The following is a 27132-nucleotide window of genomic DNA, read 5'->3' as shown; positions in this document are numbered from 1 at the left end:
TATTTTTCTAAAATTATTTCAACCATCTTCCACATTATCAAAGTTTAAACTCTGAAGATTAGTATTCAACTGTTCCTGAAAAGTGTCCCTCAAATTCTTATCCTGGAGTCTACCAACATCATAACTTCCTGGGAGGTAGTTACCCTTCCAATATTTCAGCTTTAAATTAACCCTTAACACTACTAGATGGTGATCTTTACTTCTAGCATCAATAACGATGCTCCTATATACCCTAGTATCTTGTATTGATCTTGCTAGTCTTCGGTTTACAATAGCATAATCAATAAGGTTTGTTGTCTTACCATCACGTGAATACATGTTAACTTATGAGCCATTTTATGACCAAACACCGTATTGGTTATAACTAGATTGTTATACCTACAAAATTGCAAAAGTCTGTATCCATTACTGTTTTCTTTTCTTACATCAAATTTACCTAGGCTAGGATACCATCTATCCCTATTTCTACCGACCTGGGCGTTAAAATCTCCTAGTAAAAACATCATATTTCTGCCTGGGACCCTGTCTATTTGCTCCTGGAACTGTAAGTAAAATTCAGTCTGTAAGTAAAATTCAGAGTCACTAGTATCTCCGTCAGTCGGTTCTACAGGGGCATATACTACTATAACTGATACCCTGAACTTTTTATTCATAAAATGAGCAATTAATATTATATTATTAATACCTTCCCAGCCTGAACAAGACTTAGCAACTTCCTTATTCATCATGAGCCCTACTCCCTGTCTATGTACCCCATCCTTCCTGCCTGACTAAACAATTTCTATATCACCATGTTTCATACCTCCTACCCGTGGGATATGAGTTTCTGAAACTCCTAATAAATCCAGTTCGAATCGTCTGAATTCGTCAGTCAAAATGTCGATACGATAGTCATTTACAAACGTCGTAATATTCCAAGTTCCAGTTTTCATATTCTTTAAATCATTGAAATTATTTTCACCTCGGAAAAGCAATGATCCCGGATACCAGTGCAGGACGGGGATCACATATTTTCTCAAGTTTACACCGACGTGCTTAAGCCGGCTTAGAACCGGAAAGCAAGAAGTCCCTGGGACCTCCATGAATGGGGGATTTGTGCAATCCTGGGCCCATCTTGGTCATAACATGGTTTTCAGCACTTGGCGATGCTCTTCTATCAACAAGAGTCGAAATCCTGCACAGACAATCTCAAGCCTATTACCTCCAACTCATTGTATATTCGTGCCTACAAATATTATGCTACTACGGGGAGGCAATCCATAATAGATGAATTGGCTAGGAAGAGGTTTTTCAGCCCGAAAACACCCGTCAAAACATACCAAGCCCAGAAGAATTATCTATTAGTCAGAATCCCTTGCGAATGCTGTATCGTTTACTAAGCTATAATTTCCTCGAATGGCGCCACTCCTCAAGTAGGAATAGAGTTGACCGCAAGGTCCCCAGTCTTGCAGGTACCCCGAAAGGGTCGAGGCAGCCCTTTGCAGAGGCCGTTGTCCATGGACCTGGATTTTACGCCCTGCCACACTTGTCCTCCTATAGAGGATCCTCCCGCGATGGTGTTCTGCATCACCATGCAATTTGACCCATTGCTGGGAGCAATGGGTTATATTGCATATATATTAAATATTTATATATTAAATATTAATATATTAAATATCTATACATTAAATATTTAATAAAAAAATATACGTACAATGTACATTTCAGCTGAGCTCAATCTAATCTGCTTCAAATACTGACAGGTTATTCTCTGGTTGTTGTCTGATTTGTTAAACCGGTTATTGTATGATGTGTAGATCCAAATTCTCGAGTGTGTACTATACACAAGTATCTACTATACACAATACACAACTATACACAAGTATCTACAAATTTATTAAATAAATCGAGGGATTACGGATACTCATTTACCGGGTATTGATCAGAACCTGGTGACACCAAAAGTGGTTTATCACTTTAACTATAAAACCTGGTTTAACTTTAAATTACTACAAAAAATCAAGTTACAGCATCTAAAGCAGCTGTATTACACCAGTTCAGTCACCATAGTTGGCCATTTTGTAACCCATCGGATTTTCATCAAAATCCTGAGTGTTTGATCTAGCTATAGGTTTTACCATCTTATTGCGATTTTGCTCAGGGTCATATCCAGGATTTTTATAGGGGGTGGGTGGGGGGGGTTCAAAAGATTTTTTGGAGAGGGGAGGTTAAAAAAGGAATTTTTTCGGAGGGTGGGGGTTATAAAATAAACTGTAAAATAGGCATCAAAAATGCGTTTATATTCATTATTGTTACGTTTTTACGAGTCTAAAAATCATTTCCGGAGGGGAGGGGGTTAAACCCCCAAACCTCCCCCTGGATACACCTTTTTGTCACTGGCGTGTAATTTTATGTCGATGCTTCTGGACTTGTCTCTATTGAACGACGCAAGAAGGGGCATAACATACGTTTTTCTTCGTCAGTGGGAAGCCCAGAATATGCGCAACAATTATAATACTCGTTAAAATACGGGAATTTTTGATTATTTTTTAAAATCTTCATCCTCCTGTGGTCATTTGTTCCAATTCCAGGGGTGATTAGGCTCACTTTCCTTCTGATAAAAAAATATTTTTAGGCTTACCCCCCCCCCCCAAATCTCGACAAAAATGTATGAAAGCATCATTGCCTACCTCCATTTCCCATGTGTGCATTACATAAAAGTGCCTGAGTATGTAGCCAAAAAACAAGAGAGATTACTACCCTTTTCTTCCGTTTTAAAAAGGTTGCTTTAATTCTATTGGTTTATTTTTGTGATGTATTTTTGGATTATAACTAAATTATTTTTTGTACCTGTTATATGTTCACATATTGATTTACAAGTCAATTTTTTAGAAGCAAACAACAAGCAAAAAACTGATTGATTCTTTTTAGTAAAATTTCAAGTCAGTAGAGGACGAAAGGTTTTTGAATCATGACAGTTTTTGCAAGTAATACCTCTGTTTCTTTGTGGTGCAATTCTTTCACCTCTTCCAATGTTTTGTCTAAAATTGTATAAGAATGGCTGAAAATCTACTGATTTCGCTATAGTTTTGAATTGGGAAGCACCAAATAAAAAGTAAGATATATTGGCGTCATTTCACAAATTTTAGGAGGAAAAAGCATTTCTCAACACAAGCCAAACACAAACGTAAGATATATTGGCGTCATTTCACAAATTTTAGGAGGAAAAAGCATTTCTCAAAATCTAGGAAAAAGGCGCATGGGCGTAGGGAGGGGGGGGGGCCGGGGGGCAGCTGCCCCCCTAGACCTTCAAATTTACATTAGATATTGCGGAAAAAGTAGATGGTTTGGAAAAAGCAGTTGATAAAACTCCATCACACTATCGGCTGCCCCCCCCCCTAGACAATATGCTGCCTACGCCCATGAAAGGGCGGTCTTTTTTCTAGATGAAAATACGAAAGATTCATTTTTCAGTGGAAATACGACAAAAAAGTATTTTCAAATCTAGAAGGGTCAAAACATTATGTGGCAGGGTAGGACAAATGCCTACCCTTTCACACACCTCAGAATTGACGACTATTGTATATGGCCTCATTTTGCTTGCAACGGCAAGGGTGTATTTCCCAAAACATATGCACCATTCCTTTTTTTCTCACTAAAATTCCTGGGGAAAATATATTACTAGGAAAAGGCAAAAACCCTATAGTCCTTGTCTTGTAGGGTTTTGAGATCAGGACATATTTTGTTTTTTGGATAAAATTATCTCAATTCGACTAAAAATTTCGTAGCACTTTTGTTTTACCAATGACAATCTTACTGTACAATTTAGCCAATGGCAGGATTGGGGAATGGGAATTTCCCAATGAACAAGTGTGATATTAATAAATTCCAACAAGTTAAATGTGTGAATAGGCGGAGTTGGAATAAATGTAATGACTGGAGTTGTTTTTAATTGTTTTTCCCAGATGCGGGGGAGCCTTCTTTCCTGTTCTCTCTGGTGAGAGCCCCGCCTACATGGGGGTTTCATTTAAAGTTGCCGCCAGGACATTTTCCAGCACGGGGGGGGGGAATTAAGTAATATTACTAGCTTGGTTATAATAAGAAATAGATGGGAGTATCTCAGCGGCGGATCCAGAGGAGGGCCGAGGGGGGTGCCCCCCTAGCGTAGTCTAAAGTAGTGTAATTTACTTAATTTACTCAAGTTTGCGTTAATTAAACTTGCTCCTAACGCAAGTTTATCGGATCAACCTATTTTGCGCCCCCCCCCCTTAAAAAATCCTCGATCCGCCCCTGGAGTATCTCACACTTTCGCCTTTTTATTCACTTTTTATTATCTTCTGGTATTCCTGGGGTACATCCTACCGCTCTAGTCTGTTCGTGATGGTGCCTTTGGCATGATAGAGCAATTTTGGGTAAGAATATCTCCTAATAGAGGACGAACTTAAAGTCTATTCATCACAACAGCTGGTACATACATTCTTCTTTTCATTTTTGTTCTAGGATAAACTCTTTCAAAAATGTCAACTTCTTTATTGTTAAATACCTGAATAATTTATTTCATCAATTCGATTGACATCCATTTTATATCTATGCCTTCCTTTCAACTGGAGAAAGACAGAAATCAGCATGGGTTATGATCATTTATTTTTAGCCCCATTGTTAAGTTCCAATGGAGCGTAGCCGGATTCGGGGTATAATTGTATCTTACAAGGGTCTTTATAGACTCCGAACTGATGTCTGAACAATACAACTTTTTAATCTTTGAATATGGGTAGTAAATTATGCTATGGACGAAACTAAAATTCGTATCATCGTATGACATTTGCTATGCATTTTTGGAAGTCAGATTCAGTAAGATGCAGGTGCTTTTTTTGCTTTGTTTTTTATATTTTTTGTAGTCGGATACTTCTATTACCCCAAATCTTTTTAATGTTCATGAAGTTTAGGGGTTATAAAATAGTATCGTCATCAACTATAGGGGGGGGGGTAAATATGATTAGTAGACTCCATATTTGTTGAGATATTTACTCTTAGGGGTATTTAGAGATGATCATATCCAAAAAGGGGGGGGGGGTTCCGGGTTTGAACCCCCCCCCCCCCGAATTTTGTCCGACTCGTAAAAACGTAAGTAAACTTTTTGGGTCGCCTCTCTGTGAATTGCCAACTTCTCTGTAAAGTTGTGTACTATTTTGTAAAGTGTGACTTCTTCTCTTTGGAGTCTTATGGTAGTGTTGGCCTATTATCTGGGTTCTACCGGTGGAGGATGTCTAGAGTCTCTAACCATCCCATAGTTTATGTTTAGAGAATAAGATGTTTATTTATACATATAATACAGTGAATGTACATATGGCGAGGACAGATACAGAATTCGAACTGGTTCAAGTTATCTAAATTGGTAACTTATATTCAGCACAATATGCAGATACACATCAGGGCATTTGACAGAATTGCTCTATTTTAATCTGTCAACTTCTAGGAATTATAGCAAATATTCAGAATTAATATAGTCATCAAGGAAATGGGCCTTATCTAGGAAATGGACTTTTGACAAATACTTAGAATTTAATTATAGGTTTCAACCCGGTAAAACCTACTTCTAAAGCTTACAGATTTTCCCCGGGGTTTTCAAAATCTTTGAAAAAAAAACAACTATTTTCTATCCTCAAACAAAGGTACACTTAACAAGCACATAAAATAAAATACTGCCACTAAAACTGAATCAACAAGACACAAGAAAATATTTTCCCAATTGGCACTTTCATTTTTCTTTATATTGTCATGCTAAGTTCGCATACTTCGCATAGCTACACCTAATAGAAAAAATTGCACATCGTCAGAACATCTTTTTAAATAAAAATGATAATCGTCAACAGAAACACAATGAGATTTTCCTTTACTTTCCTTTTACCAAAGCTTTAATTCTTTTTTTTTTCACAAATTATTCGGTTCTTTTACTATTTATCGGATATTAAAAGGAAGTAAATACATCATTTGAGAAAAGTTGGTTACACATCTTTCGCTTGTCATTTTTATCTTTCTATTTTTCCTATTTCAAAGAAAGCACTTTTCCTGTCCAGTTAATCAGCAGAAAATCTATCTATATTTTCAGTTTAACTTGACATCAATTCCCAACACCGTTTATACTGCAATAACATACTTATTAATCCCTTATTTACCTATATCCAGTCCCTTATTAATCTCTATAATCATCTTACTCTACTTATCTCCATATATAATAACCTGGAGGCTTATTACTTATTTTCTTATTGCTTCTCCTAAAACTACTTGATTCTCCACTCGAGTCTACTTCAAACTCTATTTCCCCTTTATCTACTTCTACATTAATTAGACTAGCCCCTATTTGAACCTCCTGTTGTACGCTAGAAACGGAGCTATCATCCATTATTTCTGAAGTTACTACTGGAGTCTCCACTGGTAGATGGTATACAGATGATGTTGAATCATTTCTCCTATACCCACGACTCTCTAACTCCAATTCTACAATTTTTCATTCCTCCGATATTGCTTTGTTATTGCTGGTTGCTCAAGACAATTTTGAACTACCAAAAGTTTCTCACTCGGACGTTGACGTAAGCTATAACAATTGCTGCTTTTCTCTTCGTCATTAAATTTTAAACTTACTAGTGACAATATTAGGTTTTTTGATCATATCAATTTTTTCCTGAAAAATAGGATTCAAACGTAAGAAAGTTTCTGAATTCTTTACAGGCTTTATCAGACTACCGTTTACTGCTCTCCTTGCAGAAATCCCTGAAAGTTCCTGTACAAAGAATAGGGAATCTTTTAAAAATTTTTAAATTATATATGGTCCACGAAATTTAAGCTTTACATCCTTGATTTCCCTTGGATTCTGAGCTTTATCTTGGACATTAACTAAGTCCCCTTCTCGCAAAACTGGTAATTCGACAGCATTTTTATTATATTGTACTGTTTGAGATTTTCTCTGTTTTCCTATTTGTTCATCACAAATCCTGTAAATTTTGAATAAATTTCTAACTAAATTAACCATATAATCCTCATAATTTTATCAGCAACCGTAGATGCTAAATTTCGTTGGACAGGACAGAATGAAGGACTCTGTCAGAACTGGCCAGACGTAAAACGTGACCAGGGGGAGAGGTATATTTTTTTTAGTATAGGATGTAGGGGTCATATTAGGAATTTAAGCAGAAATTTTAGGACAAAAAGTATGACGAGAAAGGAGGCGATGGCAAGGACAAAGGGATCCCTAGAACAGCTAAAATAGTCTTGCCAAGTGTCCTAGTAGATTCGGCAGTAAAACTGGCTGCTGATCACTTACTAATTGGTGGGCACATGTCTATGGAGAAGGCATTAGACCGAATGAGCCGTATCTTTACATTTGATAGAATGAGTGCAAAAATTCGAGAGTATTGCAAAAACTGTAATTTGTGCTTGCGTAGAAATAAAATGCATCAGTATATCAAACCTACGTTAGGAAAAAAAATGAAGAACCAAAATACCCATTCCGTGTGTTTTCGGTAGACTCTGCTGGTCTCATGGGGGGGGGGCGCATTATGTGGACCTACTGAAAACAGAAATTTTCATATTTTAGTTGGAATTGACCCTTTTTCTAACAATAAAAATAAATAAATAAATAAAAAAGGTTTTATAAATTTTGCAGTTTCAAGAACTGGAATGTTTCCCAGGGGATCCATTACTGACCCAATTACTCTTTGATTCAAATTCTCCTGTTGGTCTTGTATCTGTTATATTATCCTCAGAATTATTCGCCATTTTTACACACTTCCTATAGTGGCACTTTCTTTGACCATTAAATTACCCACAGTAGTCAAAAATTTTACGATTGAAGTGGGATTATAATCCCGACTCGAAGAATCAAAATTCAAAGGGGTATTTAAACCTTCACTTTTTATTTCCTTTAAAAAGGATGAAGCAATATCTTTATCAAATTCAGGATCTAAAATTGGAATTGCGCTCATTTGAAACGAGAAAAAAACTGAGTAAAACAAATTAATTAAGTCAACGCTGTAAAAACAAGGAAAGATCGTTATTCAACACTCCTAACAGATTTCTTACTCGCGTGCGAACTTAAAATGCATGACACTTTCGTAAATTGTCCTTCGACGTTCTTCACTTTTTCTCAAAAACTGGAATCTGGAGCGGGAACCTGAAATTGAAGCTGGAACCTGGAACTGAAGCTGGAACCTGCAATTGACGATCCAAACGGCAACAATTTTTAACTTCCGACGTCAAATGATGAAATTTTTTTTAGCACATATCAATAACACAATTGTGCACGAGCCAAAACTGCTTTCAGCGGATAGTCTCTACGCCACAAATACAGTTGAAAAAGATGAATTTTACCAAAATTGGAAGGTTAAGAAACTTACGACGACAATGTAGGTGACGGGCCTCAAAAGAAAATGTTAACTTGATATGTAACAACCGCGGATTGAAATGGTATGAACTGCAATCCTCTCCGGCAAAAACCGGTGCACCACTTTGTAAACTTTCTGGGTCGCCTCTCTGAGAATGTACTAATGCGTGTGGTCTGCTAGGAAATAGCTAATGGCTACGCCAAGATTGATAAGCCGAACGATTATTTGGTACTTGTCTGTTAAACGAAACACACTCAAGAACGACCCTCTGTAAGACAAAAACCGGTTTGCCTAATGGATAATCCTAGTAAAATACACCAAAATATGATGAAAACATGATACTTTATTTAAAAAAATATGGAAATTACGACAAAGAATTATGGAAAGCAGGCCGCCCAGAACTCATTATATTAAATACCTAACCAAAATACCAACTAAATAATTAATTAAAATATACCTACATCTTAGTTTTTAATTAGCGTAAAAAAGGGAGATTTAGGGGATAGTAGCCCCCTCCTCATAATTTTATTTCAAGTCGTAACTTAATTTTTTATTTTCATGTGAAAATACTTTTTTCTAACCATTATTTGAAACTGCACAGTTGCCTAGTCAATGCTTAACTACCTAATAAGTGGTCAAACAATTTGTTTTTCTGCCTTTTTTGACGGACAGATTTTGTGGATATTTTTGAAGTTTCGGCTGATTGAAGATTACTTGGAAAATAGCTGATTGTCAAAGAGGGGAGGTTCTGGAATTAATCCTCTATGTTTTGTACTTAATTTTGATTACATATTAATCTGTATGAACTGCACACGTTCTGTGAATAAAAATCAATCCTTCCAATCACTCATTACAACTTCGACAAGCCCATAGAGGAAGTATTAGACCAGTTGATTAGACTGCTGCTACGATTAGCGACAATCTACTGCAAAATGCTTTGGTTAAGCTGCCGCTAAGGAAGTTAAGGGAACTAACCTTGAGCATAGGGTAGAATTATTAGCAACTGGTAGATTGAATGAATGTGCACTTACTACGGACACGAAACTAGTTTAATGAAATATATTTCTCTAATTTACTTATTAACGCATAATTTCGATAAAATAAACTAAACATGTAAGAAAATAATCGGTACTTATCTGTTAAGCGAAATGGTTCTTGTGTATTATGTAAAACCCACTCGAGAAGGGAAGTTTGGTGAATGATAATGAAATAAAACAAAATATGATGAAAATACAATGCTTTAGTAAAAAAATTATGGAAACTACAACAAAGAGTTATGGAAGGGGGGCAGCCCAGAGCGCGTAGCCTAAAATAACCGAACCAAAATACCAGCTAAATATTTAATTTTAAAAAGCTTATAGCTTTCCCTACAAGCCGAAGGTTATTGTATAACAGTTAGAAAAAAGCATTTTCACGTGAAAATAAAAAATGAAGTTACAACTTGAATCAAAATGATGAGGGGGGGGGCTACTATCTTCTAAATCTCTCTTTTTTACGCTAATTAACCTGTGCCTTAAAAAAACATTCATTTTAAACATATATTCTATCTTTGAGAATGTTTTCATTCCAGTGTTCTTCTTTAGTTTAATATTAAAATTAAAGGAAAACAAGTTTTTTTTCAACTGTTTCGACCACTATTGGGACGAGTCGCTCCTTACTTACAGTTCGTTGCCACGAATTGTTCGACAAGACTGGAAGCGACAAAACCGACAGTTGAATTTCTTGACAGACCATAGGTAAGCAAAACAGAAGGAGGGACCGTAGCGAGGAGGGAGTTATAGACAACCTCCCCTCTAAAAGAAAGAAAGATTTCCTCAACCTCTCCCTCTTTAATCGTTTTTATGCAACTCGTTAACATTGTGAATACGTAATTGAAGTCTAAATGAAGGTGTCAGCTGAAGTTGATGAAATATTGAAAATCAAATGAAGTTGACAAAATATAGACAGTCAAATAAAGTTGACAAAGGTCACGTATAATAACTTTCTATTTCGTGGCAATTGCAGATATGTGTAAGGAAGAAGGCACCACTGTGTGGCAGTATGTTCAGGAAACTTTGAGCTTTTAAATATAATTGCCTGGTATCTTAAACGGATAGACTATCTAACGATTTATGCCTCTTAGTATGTTTACCCTAATTGAGCCAACGCTGTTGTTTTATGGTGTAAAAATGGATGGAAACTGAATTTTGTTATGCATCATGTTCACGCCCGATTCTGGTGTTATTTTTTCTCCTTTAATTTATGCTAATTACATTTTTCTAGTAAGCTTTACACTACATTCTGGTAAATTCTGGTTGCTCTATACTCTCTGATAGAACTAGCTTGTGTTAAAAATATATTTAAAGATGATACTTGAACAGTTTTTCTTCATTTGAGCATAGTATATGAAATTACGTTTGGTGGCCTCTAAGGTACAAGCACTGAAATATTTTTTTTACCAATCCCGAAGTAAACTTCTATGGTAGTAGCAGAGTTGTTATTCCTCAAATACTATAGCGAATGATTGATTGAACAGTAATCATGATATTTGCAAGGTATTGATGTTCTTATATGTCATTCATATGATCGATGTGATATGATCGCAGTCTCTTATTTGTATCGGTGGAACTCCAATAAGTTGACATGGATATTGTAATCCTGTGTTGTGATCATTCCTTGTATGACGGATTACTTGCCACAATTGGTACTAGGTTTTGACCGAATCGTGTAAGTGTAATACTATAACATACAACATACATACATACAACATATACATACAACATATACTATATATATACAACATACAGTTTGCGTGTACGCAGTTGTGTACAGGCACAAAAAGAAGAAAATAAAAAGTATTTAGCTAGAATTATGTCATATCCTGGGGCTACCAAGGTGCGATTTGAAGCAAGAATGCAAGACTTATGACGTGCCTTTATTGTATAAGCAACGCGTTTTTGTGCGTAATTAAGGCAACTCGGCTAGACATAAACAGTTTATGAAACCGTCCAAGACACAGTTAGCAGAGCAGGGAAAAACTATTGAAAATGAAGCAAATTGAGAAATTAATATTAGCTATCTTTTGTTATTCATCAATTTTTGCTGCGAAACAAAACCTGAATGTTTTGGCTTTCTCTCGAGCCTCATAAAAGTATTTTCATGTTGTCTTGCGATGTTGTCATGCGTAGTTTGTCAGTTGATAATATCGCCCAGGTGTATCGCAGCAACCGATATGGGACACCGTTGTGTGTGGTAAAGATTATTTGACTTTTTAAGAACTCAGTTGGAGTTTTAAGGTATAAGGATTCGGTTTTAATGCTTCAAAAGCCCTTGCGAACGTGAAGTGCGTCCGAAAAGACTGCTCTTTTTCCGTCGAGGGTGTTGTTCAGTTTTTGAGAGCCCAGTTGGAATTTAAAGTATAATGAATTTTTTTTTTAAAGAGACCACTGGAAATATTTCCCTTTTAAGCATGAAACTTTTGCAAAAAGACGGCTGCTCCGTCAAGGGCAGTGTCGTGTCTCTGAACCTTCCTTCAATCGGCGTCGTGCCTTTGGTGAACTCAAAATTAAGTAAATAATAACCTCTTTAAACCTTGTTTCCACTAAACATTCCCCTTTAAAAAGTCTCTGTTTAGATCTTAGTCGTTCCTCTGTCACTGTTGCCACCTGTCTTTTCATACAATCTGCAAACCCTCGGTGACTTTTGGCATCTCCTCTTTTTGTCGGGGGATGTATTGTATTAAGAATTTGGTAGATATCCCAAAAAATCGGTAGAAGTGGAAGCAGTGTCCTTTTTTCTACCTTTATGCTTCAAGTTTTCATAGTAACGTAGTCATTAATCCTTTGCTTCTGCCATGTTTTCCCGCTGACTAATAATAAAATGGGAAAATGCAATAATAAAATGCCATGTTTTCCCGCTGACTAATAATAAAATGGCAAAGAAAATGGGAAAGTTATTATAGTAGTTGTATCTTCTGTAAATGGGCATCAAAACCTAATAGTGGTGATAATTAATAGAAATTCTTATTTTTAAAATTGTTTTAAGTCAAAATCCATTCTGCAAAAAGCAGGCCTTGGTTAACTATAGAAAATCTTGGCAGGTTAAGTATGCTAGTTGACTTTAAGCTGGCAGGCCTACTAGGGACAAAGTTTTGTTTTCTTTACCCTCCTTAAATTTAAAAGTACCCGAAAAACCAATTCTATAGTAGTTTTAGGTCAAACAATTTCACCAAACTTTAGAAAGCGTCGGTGATAATTCTTTTCGGCACTAGTTTTAGATTTCACTCTTATAAATTTCGTAGATAACCAGTTAAAAAGCCTACTGTGAGTGACATAACCAAGAATGTATCTAAATGTTCTAAATGTTACTAAGAAAATAATTTTTCCAAATCCTTTTTCATTCATATTGTGTCGTCTCCCCTCATAAAGTTTGAGCAGACTGGAGTACGGGCTGTCGGCATTGCGGTGAAAAACTTTTACGGCTATCGTTACTTTTATTGAGTAAAAGTTGGTTTTTTATTGCGACTGTCCTCCGACATCACAGTAATTTATTTAACGAAATTGATTTCCCAAATATTACTATTTGGTTTGACGAGAACAAACGTTAAACTTCTATCAACTGACTAACGCTGAAAAGGAGAACAATAGACATACTTCATCAGTAGAGAAAATATAAAAAACGAGAGATTGTTGAGAGAAAATTCAAAGGAGGACAGCTTATAAACAGTGAAATAAAATTATCCTCGCTAGAATTTCCTCTTTTCGGTTTCTGGTATCTTTCTGGTATCATGTATAGCCAGGTATATCCAGGGGCACAAATTTAGAAACATGGGAGAGGGGGGCAAATCCCTTCTAGATTTTGAAACAAAGCGTTTTTGGTATCTTCATTGAAAATTCGAAAAACAAAACAAATTGACCCTAAAATTTTTTGAAAGGCCCTTTTTTAATGTATCTTCATTAAAGAAAGTTTAAGTAAAGTGCTTGCCCCCTCCTTCTAAATTTTCGTGAATGGCGTCCCTGGTCTTTTTTAGTCGTTCATTTGGTTAGGTTATGTTTTAATTGTGACTGCTGATAGGGTAAGTCATAGCCTTTTTCTAATTTTTAGGGAAGAAATATCGATTATATAATTTGTGGTCCTTTTGGGTCACTTCTTGCGTGAGTTGTGGCCCTGTGGCCCATAATGGTAGATCTACAGCAAAGTATTGGGGGGGGGGGGGGTGGTGCAATGTGACAAAAATGCCAATAAGGAAAATCTGGGGGGGGGGTAATGTGGCAAGGGTGCCAATAATTGACCGAATTGACAAACTTATTTAAAAAAAGAGGGAAAAACAGAAAAAATAACAAGGAATGAGTTTGTCAGAAAATGTCCTCCTTGGTCCCCCTTTGGATCCGCCAGTGGTGGCCCATTGGATGCAGTGCTATCTGACTATAGTTCGTCCGCAAAAACTGATTTTTCCTGTTGCAGGAAAAGATACCATCTTTCTGTACTGTATCAAGGCAAGCACGTGGAACGAGTTACTATATAACAACTGCATCTTTCGAGAAGGGTCCAGGGAAGAAAAGCCTGGGTTTTAGTGTCGTTGGAGGCCGAGATTCCCCTAAAGGAAATATGGGAATTTTTGTCAAGACGGTCTTTCCAGCCGGACAAGCTAGCGAAGATGATAAACTTAGGGAAGGTAAGTCATATCATTTAATGTTTAAATTCTCAGGTTTAATTTAGAGATAGGTCTTCTTAGCTATTTTAGTTAATTCTTAACTTTAGTTATCTTTTTAGTCTTCTTCTTTTTCTTTTTTTTCTTTTTTGTCTGATTTCAGTTTCACTTTTTTTTTTGTGTTTTGGTCCTTAACAAGTTCTCTTCTAGGATCTATATTGTTATTGATGTTATTTTTTATTTTTGTTCGAATAAATCGAAATTGAATTGAATTGACCTACGTGTGTGTGTATTTTCGCTGATATAAGGGTAAAGGCTTATCTGACTTGTTGATACTTCGTAGGCAGTAACCAAACTGAGCTGTTCTCATACAGAGGGTCAGCAGAGTCTTGTAAGTTAGAAGGGTTGGAGTTCGATTTAACATCCCTTTCCCAGCCCCCCCCCCTTCTGAACGATTCCTGCACACTCTGTGTAACTGAAGTGTCCTACTATGTGCACACTGTATAAACATAACACGTAATAATACCTAGTTATTTTTTTAGTTAGAAATATGAGGTATTGAGAAACTTACTCCTTTGGTTTATGGATTCGCTGAAACGAGCTTTGATCGGACGAGTTGCAGGATAAAATCGATGTAAAATGTTTGCCTATGTATATTGTTTTCGTTAGTTACCTCGTGACGTCCTAGCTGAGTGCTAAGCCCCCCGGACTTGAAATCCTGAGGACAGGGCTTCAAGTCTCACGTCGCTGGTTATTTGGTTTGGAACGGGGACCAATGGTGTGACTGTAAGCTCAGCCAGAGACGACCCAGCTCTAAATGAGTAGCTGGAGAAACCTGGGGGAGAAACACGGGAAGTGTCAGATGATTTTCCCCCCACCACGAATTGCACTCCGGACCAACGGCGGAGAATCTGGAGTACATGCGCTACGCAGACGATTGGCCAGCATGCCATAAAGATTAAAGAAAGTACAATTACCTCGAAAGTGAAAATGTCAGATACGACCTTTAGGAATAACAATGACGATTTTGTCTTACGTTCGTCATGGTATAAAATTTATCTTTGAATAGTTATGGAAAGTCATGAAAGCCCCGTGTTTCCTAGCTTTAAGGAATTTAAAAAAAAATTCTGGTAGCAAGAAAACGCTTTTTTCCAGATTTTTTTAAAGCTTTAAAATAAAAGTGTTTTTGTTCATGATTTTATTGTAATTAAAATCTAACGCTTTGACTTGACTTTGAGTCCAATCCGTCCTCAAAGTTCGTTTTGGGGTCTCTTCTTCCAACGGTCAACTGGAGTCCTTTACAAGTTTCTGTTCATCAGTATAGGTAAATAAAGGGTGTCTTGGCTGGCTTCAGGACAGTGGCAACCCGTTCCTCTTTGTTCCTAGTATGGACCAATAATATCGGTGCAATCCCTCTATATGGGCCTTTCTGAAAAGTCAAGTTTGGTTAATGCTAATGAAATAAAATCAAATATTATTACTATATAATATGTTATAAATCAATTTGGGCTATATGTTTGCATTTTTGTGGGAGTGGGGGGCAAAGCCTTGCATTTATTAAATGCGTAGCCGACCTTAGATAACTTCCTCCCCCCCAAAAAAAAAACAACAAAAAACAACACTTTAAATATCTTAAAACCACGCTATACAATGTATTTCTCTACAGCGGTGTATTGAATCATCTCGTAAAAACGGGTTTTTCATTGCGTCACTCCCGTTTGACTATAGCATCTCTTGTTGGACTTCTTTAGAGAGGCCCATATAAAGGGATTTTTCCATAATATCTACTACCGAAAATGTGCCCCCATGGTGTCCAACAACACCAGTAATTTGACCACTGGCTGGGAGAAGGGTTGTGATGGCAAGTTGTTTCCATACTCCGATTGCCACCGTCCAGTGTGCATCTGAGGAGCCTTCTACCCCCTTAATCTGAACTTAAGACCCCAGAGACTGGGTTCTCCTTGCTCCATACTCCCTATCTTGGAGGTAATCTGCATATCTGCAGAACGTTGCCCTATCCGCCGCCCTGGGATGTGCCGAGAAGCCTGTTGAAGATGACGAAAGGGTGACGAAAGGGGCACTCAGAAGGTAACTTACACGAAATGTGAGAAAACACAGAGGTAAAAACTAGTCAATAAACCAATTGGCATTGTCCAGTGTACATAGGCCTTCCAACTCTTCAATCTCAACTTGCAACCCCCATATGAGGGTGTTCTAGCTAGCTATGTAGACCCCTAGAGACTTGATCCTTCCTTGCTCCGCGCTCCGTATCTCGGAGGTGCCCTGCCTATCTACAGAATGTTCTCCTATCCGCCACCTTGGGTCGTGCTGAGAGGCCAGTTAGAGGCTCTCTCACTCAGGGGGTAACTTTAGAGGGGCATTTCGGAGGTGATATACACGAAATACGAGAAAACGCAGAGATAAAAACCGGTCATCTGCAAGAGGCCTAGAAAGGATTGATTCCCATCAAGTGTTCGGGTATACCAAGCACAGATACCAAGGTAGCGTGCAGTGTAGCCTGCAAAAATAATTGCTTTTCGTGATCAATTGTCGAGTTTTCTTGACCTCGCAAGATATAAGGATCAAGTTCATTGGGGTTTTGAAAGATCATTTACCATCCAAGTATATAATAGGTTTTACAGTCCTTAATTATGCCAAGGTTTGACAGTTTGTTTTTAGCAAACTGTCGAAAATTGATGTTAGACGACCACATAATAATGCTAATAGGTTGGGTTCATCTTTTGCTACCCTTATCACTTTCTCTAGAATAACGGGGTTTAAGTACGAATTATTTAACTCTTGTATCTATGCCCAGTGACAAAAACAGGTATTTTGAAGCACTTTTCAACATTAAAATATATTATTGACAAATATAACCAAATTTCTATTTTGAGAACATGGATTATGTTCTATTAGTTAATAGAGCGTAATATAAAAAAGAAACAGAAAATATTTAATATAAATATTTAATTTCTATTTTAATATAAATTAAAATAGAACAAGTATAGCTGATACTTGCTTTCTTGGTTTTTCTGATGTATCGTATATTGCTTCCGCGGATGACATCCTACTTATTAGCAGGAGCAAATTTTCTTTGTCTAAAATGGTGGATAATGGGAGAAAAGGTTTTTAGATATTGGACTTATTTTAAATGTTGAAAAGTGCGAGTATCTTTGTTTCAACGGTAATGCTAGAATTCTCCATTGAAATGTAATTATTCTTCTATATGTTCAGTTGACAGCCTACGTTGGCTTGGTATTACTCTTTAAAATAATATGTTTTTTTTTTTTTCGTCAATCAGCTGTTAGGGAAGTATGTACCAAGATCAAATGTGGGTATTCCAAGATTGTTGTAAATTGGTCGAAGTACAATCACAAAGCTTTAGTGTCGCTGTACTCTGTTTTATGTGACCATGCTATTTTGTACCTTTCAGGTATTTACATTTTGCTTAGGAAGAATGACCTATCTAAATTAAGGAAATACTATTATAGGTATTGAAGATGTTTGTTGTATTTTCCGTAGTCATTTCATAATCGCCGTATTATCAAAAAGTATAACGCACCTGATATAAGTGAAAAACTTCGTGATTTACATATAAAACTGTCTGCAAATGTTTATGAAAAACTGTCCTCTCCCCATGGTCTCATTCGTTTATTTTGCTGAATTTTCTTTTTATTTTTCTAACTATTTACTTTAAGTGCTGTGTATTTTTATTTTTTATTTCCCTTTTCTCTTTACTCCACTATTTTTCACATTGTTTGTGCAATCTTGCACTGCCATATTAACCACAATCGGACTTGCATCAGGTTTTATAAATACAGTGAATGGGGAAAAGACTTTCTGAACCAAGGTAGTAATTAAAAGTGCTGTAATTAAAATCAAGTAGTTACGGGCATCAATCCACGGTTTATTTGTAGAAAAAGCCAAGACAGATAGTCCGAGTGAGTGAGAGGCAAATCTGGTATAAGCTCTTTAGGATTGTATAAAAATGATGTCATTTCACAAGTACACACACAAATACGGTGTACCAATTTCTTCTCCCGCAACAAGTTCCATATACTTGTGCTCTAATAAAAATGTAATTATATCAAAATATGCATCAACCAGCTAGATTTATTTAAAAACAAAAACTTACCTCTTCCTGGCGCGCTTTGTCATTGTCTTGGGCTTGTCTGCTGTGTTCATTCATATAAAACAAATAGCCTATACATATGTTTTACAATATAAAGAAATATACAAGATTTTCTTAATTTCTTTATTTTATCTATCTGAATGTAATTTTTAACCTGATCAAAGCCAGTCATCTAACCAGGGATGCACTGGATCTGGGCTTCCCAAAATCTTACTCATGAATTTCCAGATAATTTGCATGTTTTTCTGCTTTCTTTTTAGAAATAGACATAGGCATTTTTACTTTACCAAAAAAAAAAATTCAACAAACATCAGAAATAACTAGACAACCACATTAAGATAAAAAAAAAATCCTGTTGGTGGCTGTATCTTCTAACCACTCTTTAATCAAAAATAAATAAAAACAATAATAATTATTAATACATTCTTATTTTTTCAAAAAAAAGGAAGGTAAGGAAAAAAAACAAGAAAACAATTTATATTATCACACTCTAACCATCCTTCTCTCTTCCCCCTTCCCTCTTCTTCCCCCAATCTCCAAAAATTATCCTCCTTTTTCTACAAAAAAATTCTTTAAATTTTTCTTAAATTAAACTAAGTTATCGGCCGCTCTAATGCTATCCGGGAGACCATTCCATACCGAAACACCTATGTTCCGTAAAGCAAAACTTGACCTTGTTGAATGTTGGATCTCACTGACCAAATGGTCAACATTTCGTATAGAATATCCATGGTAGAGAGAATTGCGGGAAAATACATTCCAAAAGTACTCAGGAGATAACATATTCAGACACTAATAGACAAACACTGATAACTGATAATCACGCTGCAGCCCAACATTCAGAATGCCAAATTTTTGTAAGATTCGGCAGTACTTTCACAATGGCAAATCGCTCCGAGTACTCTGATTGCTTTATTCTGAACATTTTCTATCCTTTTATAGTTGCCGATTAAATTACTGACCCATACCGAGCATCCGTACCCAATATAAGGGTCTACAATTGCGCTGTAAATGAGCTTTAGGGTTGACAGAGATAAGGTATGCTTCAGTTTTCTCAGTATCCGGAGCCCTCTTGCAGCTTTAGCTGATACTATCTCACTGCGTTTTTTCCAGCTGAGATTGCAGTCGAAATGAAAACCCAAGTAACGGAGGTCATATACTTGTTGAATAACCTCAGAGGCATATACAACTACCGAATCCAGTGGGGAAAGAGTCTTAGTTCTGCTAAAAATCATGTAACTGGTTTTCTTTGCATTAACAGCGAGGCAACTCACGCTCACAAATACGTGGAGTCACTGAAGTGCATGGTTTGCTTTTTCAACAGCTTCTTGAACAGACTTTGCAAAAACAGTTATAGCTGTATCATCAGCAAATGAAGTAACAACACCATCACTTATATAATACCGCAATGTGTCTACGTAAACTAGGAACAAGAGAGGTCCCAGAACGGAACCCTGCGACACACCACAAGTAACAGGCATCAATTCACTGACAATATCTTTGTGCATAAGAAACTATTCCTAAAAACAATTTGCTCTGCTGCTCTGAAAGGGAAGATCAACAGGGTAGCGTGTGTTCAGGATGATCAAAGTGGTATTGACCACACATTGCATTGTTGTCCTGCCTTTCAGAACAGCGGAGTAACCTATTTTTTGGTAATTAACTCAAAAGCGTAAGAATATCACATACGTCCTTTAGCCATGACAGTAACAACTTTTGAATGAGGAAGACAATTTTTTTCCTTTTCTTTTGACATTTATAATCAAAGAGTTGCAATCTGAGAGGTTCGGTTCCTAAAATGATTTGCTTTAAAAAAACAGAGAGAAAAAAAACTGTAAAAAGTACAACGAAGGTGTATTGAAGTAATTCAAAAATTACTATCTCATATCTTTAGGAAAGTTACGCTTATATCAAATCCCTTCAAGTAAAGCAAGAACAAGTTCCTTCTTTTTTCTACTGACTCTTTTTCAAAACGTGTCTTTTTTCTTTATCTTTTTCTGTCTCACAAAAACAGTGGAGATTGGAGCTTTTGATATCAAAATTGTTTTTATCATATCATGAATATCTGTGCAAATTTTCAGCCAAAAATATATTTTTCAGAGTACTTGTGCATTATATCTAACACACCGCTATGCACGAAAGAAGTCGAGTTTGATTAATGCTAATGAAATAAAATAAAATAGTATGAAAATATAATAGTTTAGAAACAAATTTGGGCTATATATTTGCGCATTAGGGGGGGGGGGGTAAAGCATGGGATATATCAAATACGTAATCTAACATAGGTTCCTTCCCCCTCTAAACCCCAAAAAACAACAGTTTAAATATTGTAAACGCAATAAGAAATCACGCTTTGCGATCCATTTATCTAGCAAATACCCGTTTGTCTGGTTTCCTGTCTGATTTCCTTGTACAGTCTATAGCGGTGGGTTAGATATAATGCACAAGTGCATTTTTCAGTTTTTCCACTCTCAAATTCAGTTTATGTATCGTCACATACCGTCTTTTGATTTACCGTAGTTGATACCCATTGTTGATGTTGATTATAATGCTGACCACCTCCCAATCATGAGCTGAAAAAAACTTTTAATATATATTTTCCGGTACTGGTGCATTATACGGACACTTCTAAAAACGTCAAGTTTGGTTAATGCTAATGAAATAAAATACAATAGGATGAGTATATAATAGTTTAGAAACAATTTTGGGCTATATATTTGCACATTAGGGGTGGGGTGGGGGTAAAGCATACCATATATTAAATACATAACCTAATCTAACCTAGGTACCTTTTCCCCCTAAACTCCAAAAAAACAACAGTTTAATTATCGTAAATGCAATGAAAACTACTATTTGTGTTCCATTTCTCAATAGCGGTCTCTTGAAAATAACCAGTCTGGCGGGTTTCGTCTCTCATTAGTATATAAAAGTGTACGTTTAACGCACCAGTATCTATTTTCCTTATGCGTGTAGCAGGGCCTCATTAAGACTTTTGTTGGGGGGAGGGGGTACAAAAAAGACTTAAAAACGCATCAAGTAAATTTTATGTGCAATTTTGTTACGTTTTTACGATTCGTACAAACAATTCGGGTCGCAGGGGGGGGGGGGGTTCAAACTTCCCAGCCCTGTCCCCAGATTGAACCCCCCCCCCCCCGAAAAGTTTGTCTGACTCGTAAATACGGATATAAACAAATTTTGTATGTGTTTTTGAGTTTTTTGTTTGTGTAACTTCCCCCGCGAAAAAAAAAATCTTTGAGTAAAACCCCCTCCGAAAAAAAATCCCGGGTACGGCCTTGCCTCAACAAGTGCAGGACTAAACATACATGTTGAGGCCAATGGCGTAATGTGGTCAAAAAAGTGGGAGGGGGCATAATTAGAGCCATTTTTGCCAAATAAAGTGAAAATGGCAGTGAAAAATGAGCCATATAGTACCATATGGGCAAAGATTTACTAAAGAAAACTGACCTGTTTCTCTGGATGCATAAATTATGCAGGCTTATCTTAGTTTTGACAAAAATTTTTACAGAAGCTAAATTTCAACTGGGGAGGGGGGGGGCAAACTGAGGTCTGGGCGGGCAGTTTTCCCCATGTCCCATAGCAAATTACGCCCTTGGCTTAGGCATCAGGGTAATTACTTGAACTGCATGTCTGCCGTACGAAATTACAAAATCAACAGTCAGTCAAGTGCTTTTCCAATAAAGCGTAAGGAAACTAACTTGGAGAATGGATTAGGAGGTAATACGAGATCTGAATGAGAAAAAGTTTCCCCCGAATGGAATGGGAGGATGTCGTTAGGAAAGATTTAAATGGAATGGGAACTTCTTGGGATGGTTTGAAGAGGGAGGCTTTTTCTGGGACAGAGGAGGAGCGACGGTAGCTGTGTTGGCTTCAGGCGGCGTGGTGCTGCAGTGAGTTATTATTAGTAGTAGTATTAGTTCATGCCTCCTGCTTTTCAATATAAAAATATATACGCAATTTGTTACCTACGTTTCGTTCGTCTTTTGCATATTGCATGGTGAGGGAAGGCGTCATAGCATCTAACCGTCAGAGCACTAACGTCATTTTTTCCAAAATCCGTCTGAACATCAATCAAAAAATTCGTCAGAACCACTAGCCGTCATAACATTTAAAATTTTTAAACTTTGTTTTTTTTGGGTTTAGGTGGGAAAAGGTACCTAGGTTAGGCTAGGTTACGTATTTGATATATGCTTTGCTTTACCCCCACCCCCCTGATGTGCAAATATATAGCCGAAATTGATTTCTAAGCTATTATATACTTATTACAATTATATAAACATATACAATTTTTTTTAGATGTTATGACGGTTAGTGGTTCTGACGGATTTTCCTTTTAGATTTTATGACGTTTAGTGCTTGTGACGGTTAGTCGAAATGGTTGCACCCCGCACGGGGATACGAGTTTCGGCATGGATTTGCAGAATAAAATTGAGAAAACGCACAATATTAACGTCCCGCATTCAGTATTAAGTTTCCCGTTTCTATTCAAGTAGACTGATATCTCTGAGTTTATCTATTAGTTTATATTCTCCTTGGAAATACAGTTTGTAGCTAGTTTTTGAAGCTGTTGACAGCCTAGGAGTATAATCGATTTCCCTGCCTTTGAGTCCGTGACTCGTGCATTTAATCGAGTCTCTATTTTCCGTTAGGAATTAAATTACCATAGGGAGATGTTCTTGTATTTTCCGATGTTGAAAATGTTAAATGTAGTTTTATTTGAAACCATCTAGGTTTTAGTGAGTTTGATCTTCCAAAGGAATTCAATTTTAGAAAGTTGAAGGTAACTTAATAAATGAAGGCCGGTCAGCATAAAGAAAACGAATTTATTAAGCACTTGATGTAGGTACCAGGACCACGTACAAGTTATTGATCTAGGATGGGGGGGGATAAAAATTTGGAATTATTCATTTTGGACCAGGCCAACGTTTATACCGGAGGTGAAAATTGTGCAAACAAATTCTGAGCGAATTATGCGGAATATATAAAAAAAACTAGACGTGAAATAAAAGAATTCTCATGGCTCATGGAGGGAAAACATGTTGGGCCTAGAAATGCTTATAATGTCAAACTTAATGGGCACTGACCCCCGCCTCCCACAACTTTCATCAGATATGGTGCCTTGTGGAACCAATTTTCTGTTTATTTGGAATGGGTTTATTGAGTATTTATAAGAGATGTTTTAAGTTTAAAAGAAAAAATGTTTTTCTACTTCTAAGGTTGATTTCTTTTTTTCGGAGGGGTTTTTACAAAAAAAAATTCAGAAACAACTCAAAAATATGTTTGTGTTCATTTTTTTTAAGTTTTTAAGGGTTAGACAAACATTTCGGGGGGGGGGGGGGAAGGGTCAAATTCCCTAGCCCTTACTGGAAACAACCTTGCCTAGGTATATACCACCGTTGAAACAATAAGGATTTTGTAACTGTTCCTAGCGTTTGAAATTAAAATGAACAATTCTGTCACTTTAGTTGTTCCCTTAAAAAAGGATTGTTTTTGTACATTAGCCTACACGATTCCGCGTTTTATATTTGTTTTATTATCACAATTGTTTTATTAGCCAATTCGCCCGTATTATCTTGTTTACATTCCTAATCTCAACATTTATTTCCCTGTAATTCCGTCTACATAGCTTCCTCACAGGAAGACAATATCTCCCCAGTACTGACTAGGAATCAATAATATTTTAAACGTCCCTTAGGGAACTATAACGCTGGTGGTGTGGAAAAGTCCCAGATATCACTTGTCTTTTTTTCTAACTTTCCATTAGTAATTATTTCTGGACTTAGGAACTTCAGAGTTATAGACACTAGAGCTTTCTTAATCGGAGAAAAACTTCGCTTTTATGAAATGTTAGCGACGACTTCGTCCAATTTTTGCTACTATGTGTTTTTTTCTGGTGTATAGACGGTATACTACTGGTGCAATTACTCGGCAAGTTTAGAATTTAGTTTTTGATAAAATTTGTTCTTCTCTGAAAACTGTAAACTTTTGTAGGAGAGTATTCTAACTTTCCATTGGTCCAAAATTTTATTATTTAATGAAGAATCAACTAAAGCATTTTTCTAGCTTATTTTTTTCTAATTGTTTCCTTTTATGAAGTGGCACTGTTTTATTTTAAATTATTTGTGACTGGAAGGGGATAATGATGGTGCAGTAAGCATTTGGGCCTTAAACGTTTGTTTTTAACAATATCTTTTTGCTGTATTGATTCTTGACTGGTTTTGTGGACGAGATGAGGGGCGCTGGCTCACGAAAATGTAGGTGGGGAGAGGGGTTTCTTCAATTTGTTAAGGGAGATAAAGAATGTATCTTTCAAAATCTAGGGGGTGGTAATTCACCCCCTTATTTGCTCAAAAATGTAAGGCAAGTCCTTTGATGTTTGGAAACTAAGTTTTGTGCCAATGTTTTTTGCTCATCATTTTTTTCCTCTGGTTAAGAATGAAATAAAAATAGGAAGAAATCTCATCTTTAAGTACAAAAAATTTTTTTTTTTGATGTAATAGGCACACATAAACTACAATGAACTATCAAACAGTTCGTGGTAACGAACTGTAAGTAAGGAGCGACCCGGCTCAATGGTAACCGAAACTTCAAAAAACGGAATTTTGATACCAATAGATAAATCAAAAGAATCAGATTTTAATTCTGATTTCAAATATATAAGTTTCATCAAGTTTAATCTTACCCATCAAAAGTTACGCGCCTGAGAAAATTTGGCTGATTTTCGAAAAAAGGGGGAAAGACCCCCTAAAAGTTATAGAACCTTAATGAAATTCACACCATCATATTCAGCGTATCAGAGAATCCTACTGAAGAGGTTTCAAGCTCCCATCTACAAAAATGTGAAATTTGGCATTTTTTGCCAGAAGAAAGATCACGGGTGCGTGTTTATTTGTTTGTTTGTTTTTTTTTTCTTTTCCCCAGGGGTAATCGTATTGACCCAGTGGTCCTAGAATATCGTAAGAGGGCTCATTGGAACGGAAATTAAAAGTTCTAGTGCCCTTTTTAAGTGACCAAAAAAATGGAGTGCAACTAGGGCAACTTTCTCAAAGTCACCCAATTAAAATTTTGAGATAGCCATTTTGTTCAGCATAGTAGAAAATCTAATAAATATGTCTTTTACGATGACTTAATCACCCACAGTTACAAGGGGAAGGGCTGCAAGTTATGAACTTTGCCCATTGCTTACATATTGTATTGGTTATTGGGAAGTATACAGACGTTTTCAGGCAGGATTTTTTCTGGTGGAGGGGGGGGGAGGGCTGGAGGAGAGTGTTACTCGGGAGAATCTTTCTGTGGAGGATGTTTCTTTGGGGTAAGGGGCATTTCTATGAAGGGGGCGCCGTATTTCCAAGCATTATTTAAAAAACGATCAGAAATTAAATTAAAAAAAACAAGTTTTTTCAACTGAAAGTAAAGAGCAATATTAAAACTTAAAATGAACAGAAATTATTACGTATATGAGGGGATTCTCCCCCAAGTCAATACCTCGCTCTTTACGCTACAGTTTTTTTTAGTGCTTTCAAAAGAGCTATCTATTCTAATTAAACGGCCTTTGTGATTCAGGGGTTTGTGAATTAAAATTTTTTTTAACTTTTAACGTACAGAGCGTGGTATTGAATAAGGGTATAACCCAATAATATACTTAATACAATATACTAAATAAAAAAAAAAAACAATAAAAAAAAACAAGCGATATGGCTCAATAGTTATCGAAACTTTTAAAAATGAAATTATGATGTCAATATATGTATCAAAAGAATAGGCTTATAATGCTGATTCTAAATGTATGAATTTTATTAAGTTTAGTATTACTCATCAAAGGCTACGAGCCTGATAAAATTTACATGATTTTTCAAAGAGGGGGAAAACATCCCCTAAAAGTGAAAGAATTTTAATAAAAATCACACCGTCAGATTCAGCGTATCAGAAAACCCTACAACATAGGTTTCAAGCTCATATCTGCAAAAATCTGCAACTTTGTATTTTTTGCCAGAAGAAAAATATACGAATATAGAAGTTCGTTACGTAAGTTAATTCGTAAATTACGTCAGAACCAAATTTAGAGACAGTCATTTAGCAAAAGAAAAGTAAAATTTTTATGGAAATTTTGTTTACTTATTCAATGACGGCGAGCCAAAATAAAAGCTGCATTAACTAAAAAACGATCAGAAATTAAATAAAAAAAACAAGTTTTTTAAACTGAAAGTAAGGAGCGACATTAAAACTTAAAGCGAACAGAAATTATTTCGTATATGAAAGGGGCTGTCCCCTCCTCAACGCCTCGCTCTTTGCGCTGAAGTTTGACTCTTTCTCACATCTTTATTTTTTAAAGCAATAAAAAACTATGGCGCAAAGAGCGAGGCGTTGTGGAGGGGACAGCCCCTCCTCAACGCCCTTTCATATACGAAATAATTTCTGTTCGTTTTAAGTTTTAATGTCGCTCCTTACTTTCAGTTTAAAAAACTTGTTTTTTTTATTTAATGGCTTAAAAAGATGGATGTTTTTGTGGTTTCTTTATATGCAAAGAAACCTGTCTCGATGAGATTGATATACACTTTTTTTTATCCCTTTTTTAGGAGTCCATTTTAGAAGCCTTTAATAGTTTTGTTCCATAATTTTATTTGTCTTCATCGCATAGTGAACAAGGTAAAATTTGCTAACTTATTAGAATGGTCCACGCCCAATACTTGTCTTGTTATTTGATACCGAGAAAGGGTAACACCCAGAAAAAAATCAGATAAATAATGGCATAAAATTACCGTCCTGAATTTTAGCCTATCTTTAATCTAATTCAAAAAGCCGGATGCAAAATAAAAAAAGCATCAGAAAACGCAGGTAACAAATTGCATGTCTCTTTTATATTGAAAAGCAGCAAGCATCTGTGACACAGACTGTTTCCCGTTTGGGTATGATACTATTTACTCTTTGTTTCCTGTATTTCAATGAGGGAGAAATGTGGTATAGGTAGCATATGGTGCTGGTTAAGCAGGACA

At 36.3% G+C, this 27132-nt stretch overlaps 1 protein-coding gene across 2 annotated transcripts in view; it reads left to right on the top strand.

Annotated features, from left to right (window-relative positions):
- The window catches only part of LOC148942492 (uncharacterized), an 84947-nt gene that overhangs the window by 35784 nt on the left and 22031 nt on the right, over positions 1 to 27132 (top strand). For both annotated transcript variants that reach the window (XM_089102244.1, XM_089102245.1), the window contains exon 3: positions 13803 to 14013. In XM_089102244.1, coding sequence (XP_088958370.1) covers positions 13803 to 14013 — 211 coding nt within the window. The remainder of the gene's footprint in view (positions 1 to 13802; positions 14014 to 27132) is intronic.

The sequence above is a fragment of the Artemia sp. Qi Xiang Cuo genome, chromosome 16 (assembly GCF_049724085.1).
Source record: "Artemia sp. Qi Xiang Cuo chromosome 16, ASM4972408v1, whole genome shotgun sequence".
NCBI lineage: Eukaryota > Metazoa > Arthropoda > Branchiopoda > Anostraca > Artemiidae > Artemia > Artemia sp. Qi Xiang Cuo.
The sequence above is the reverse complement of the archived record's forward strand: the minus strand, read 5'-3'. Positions and strand labels throughout refer to the sequence as shown.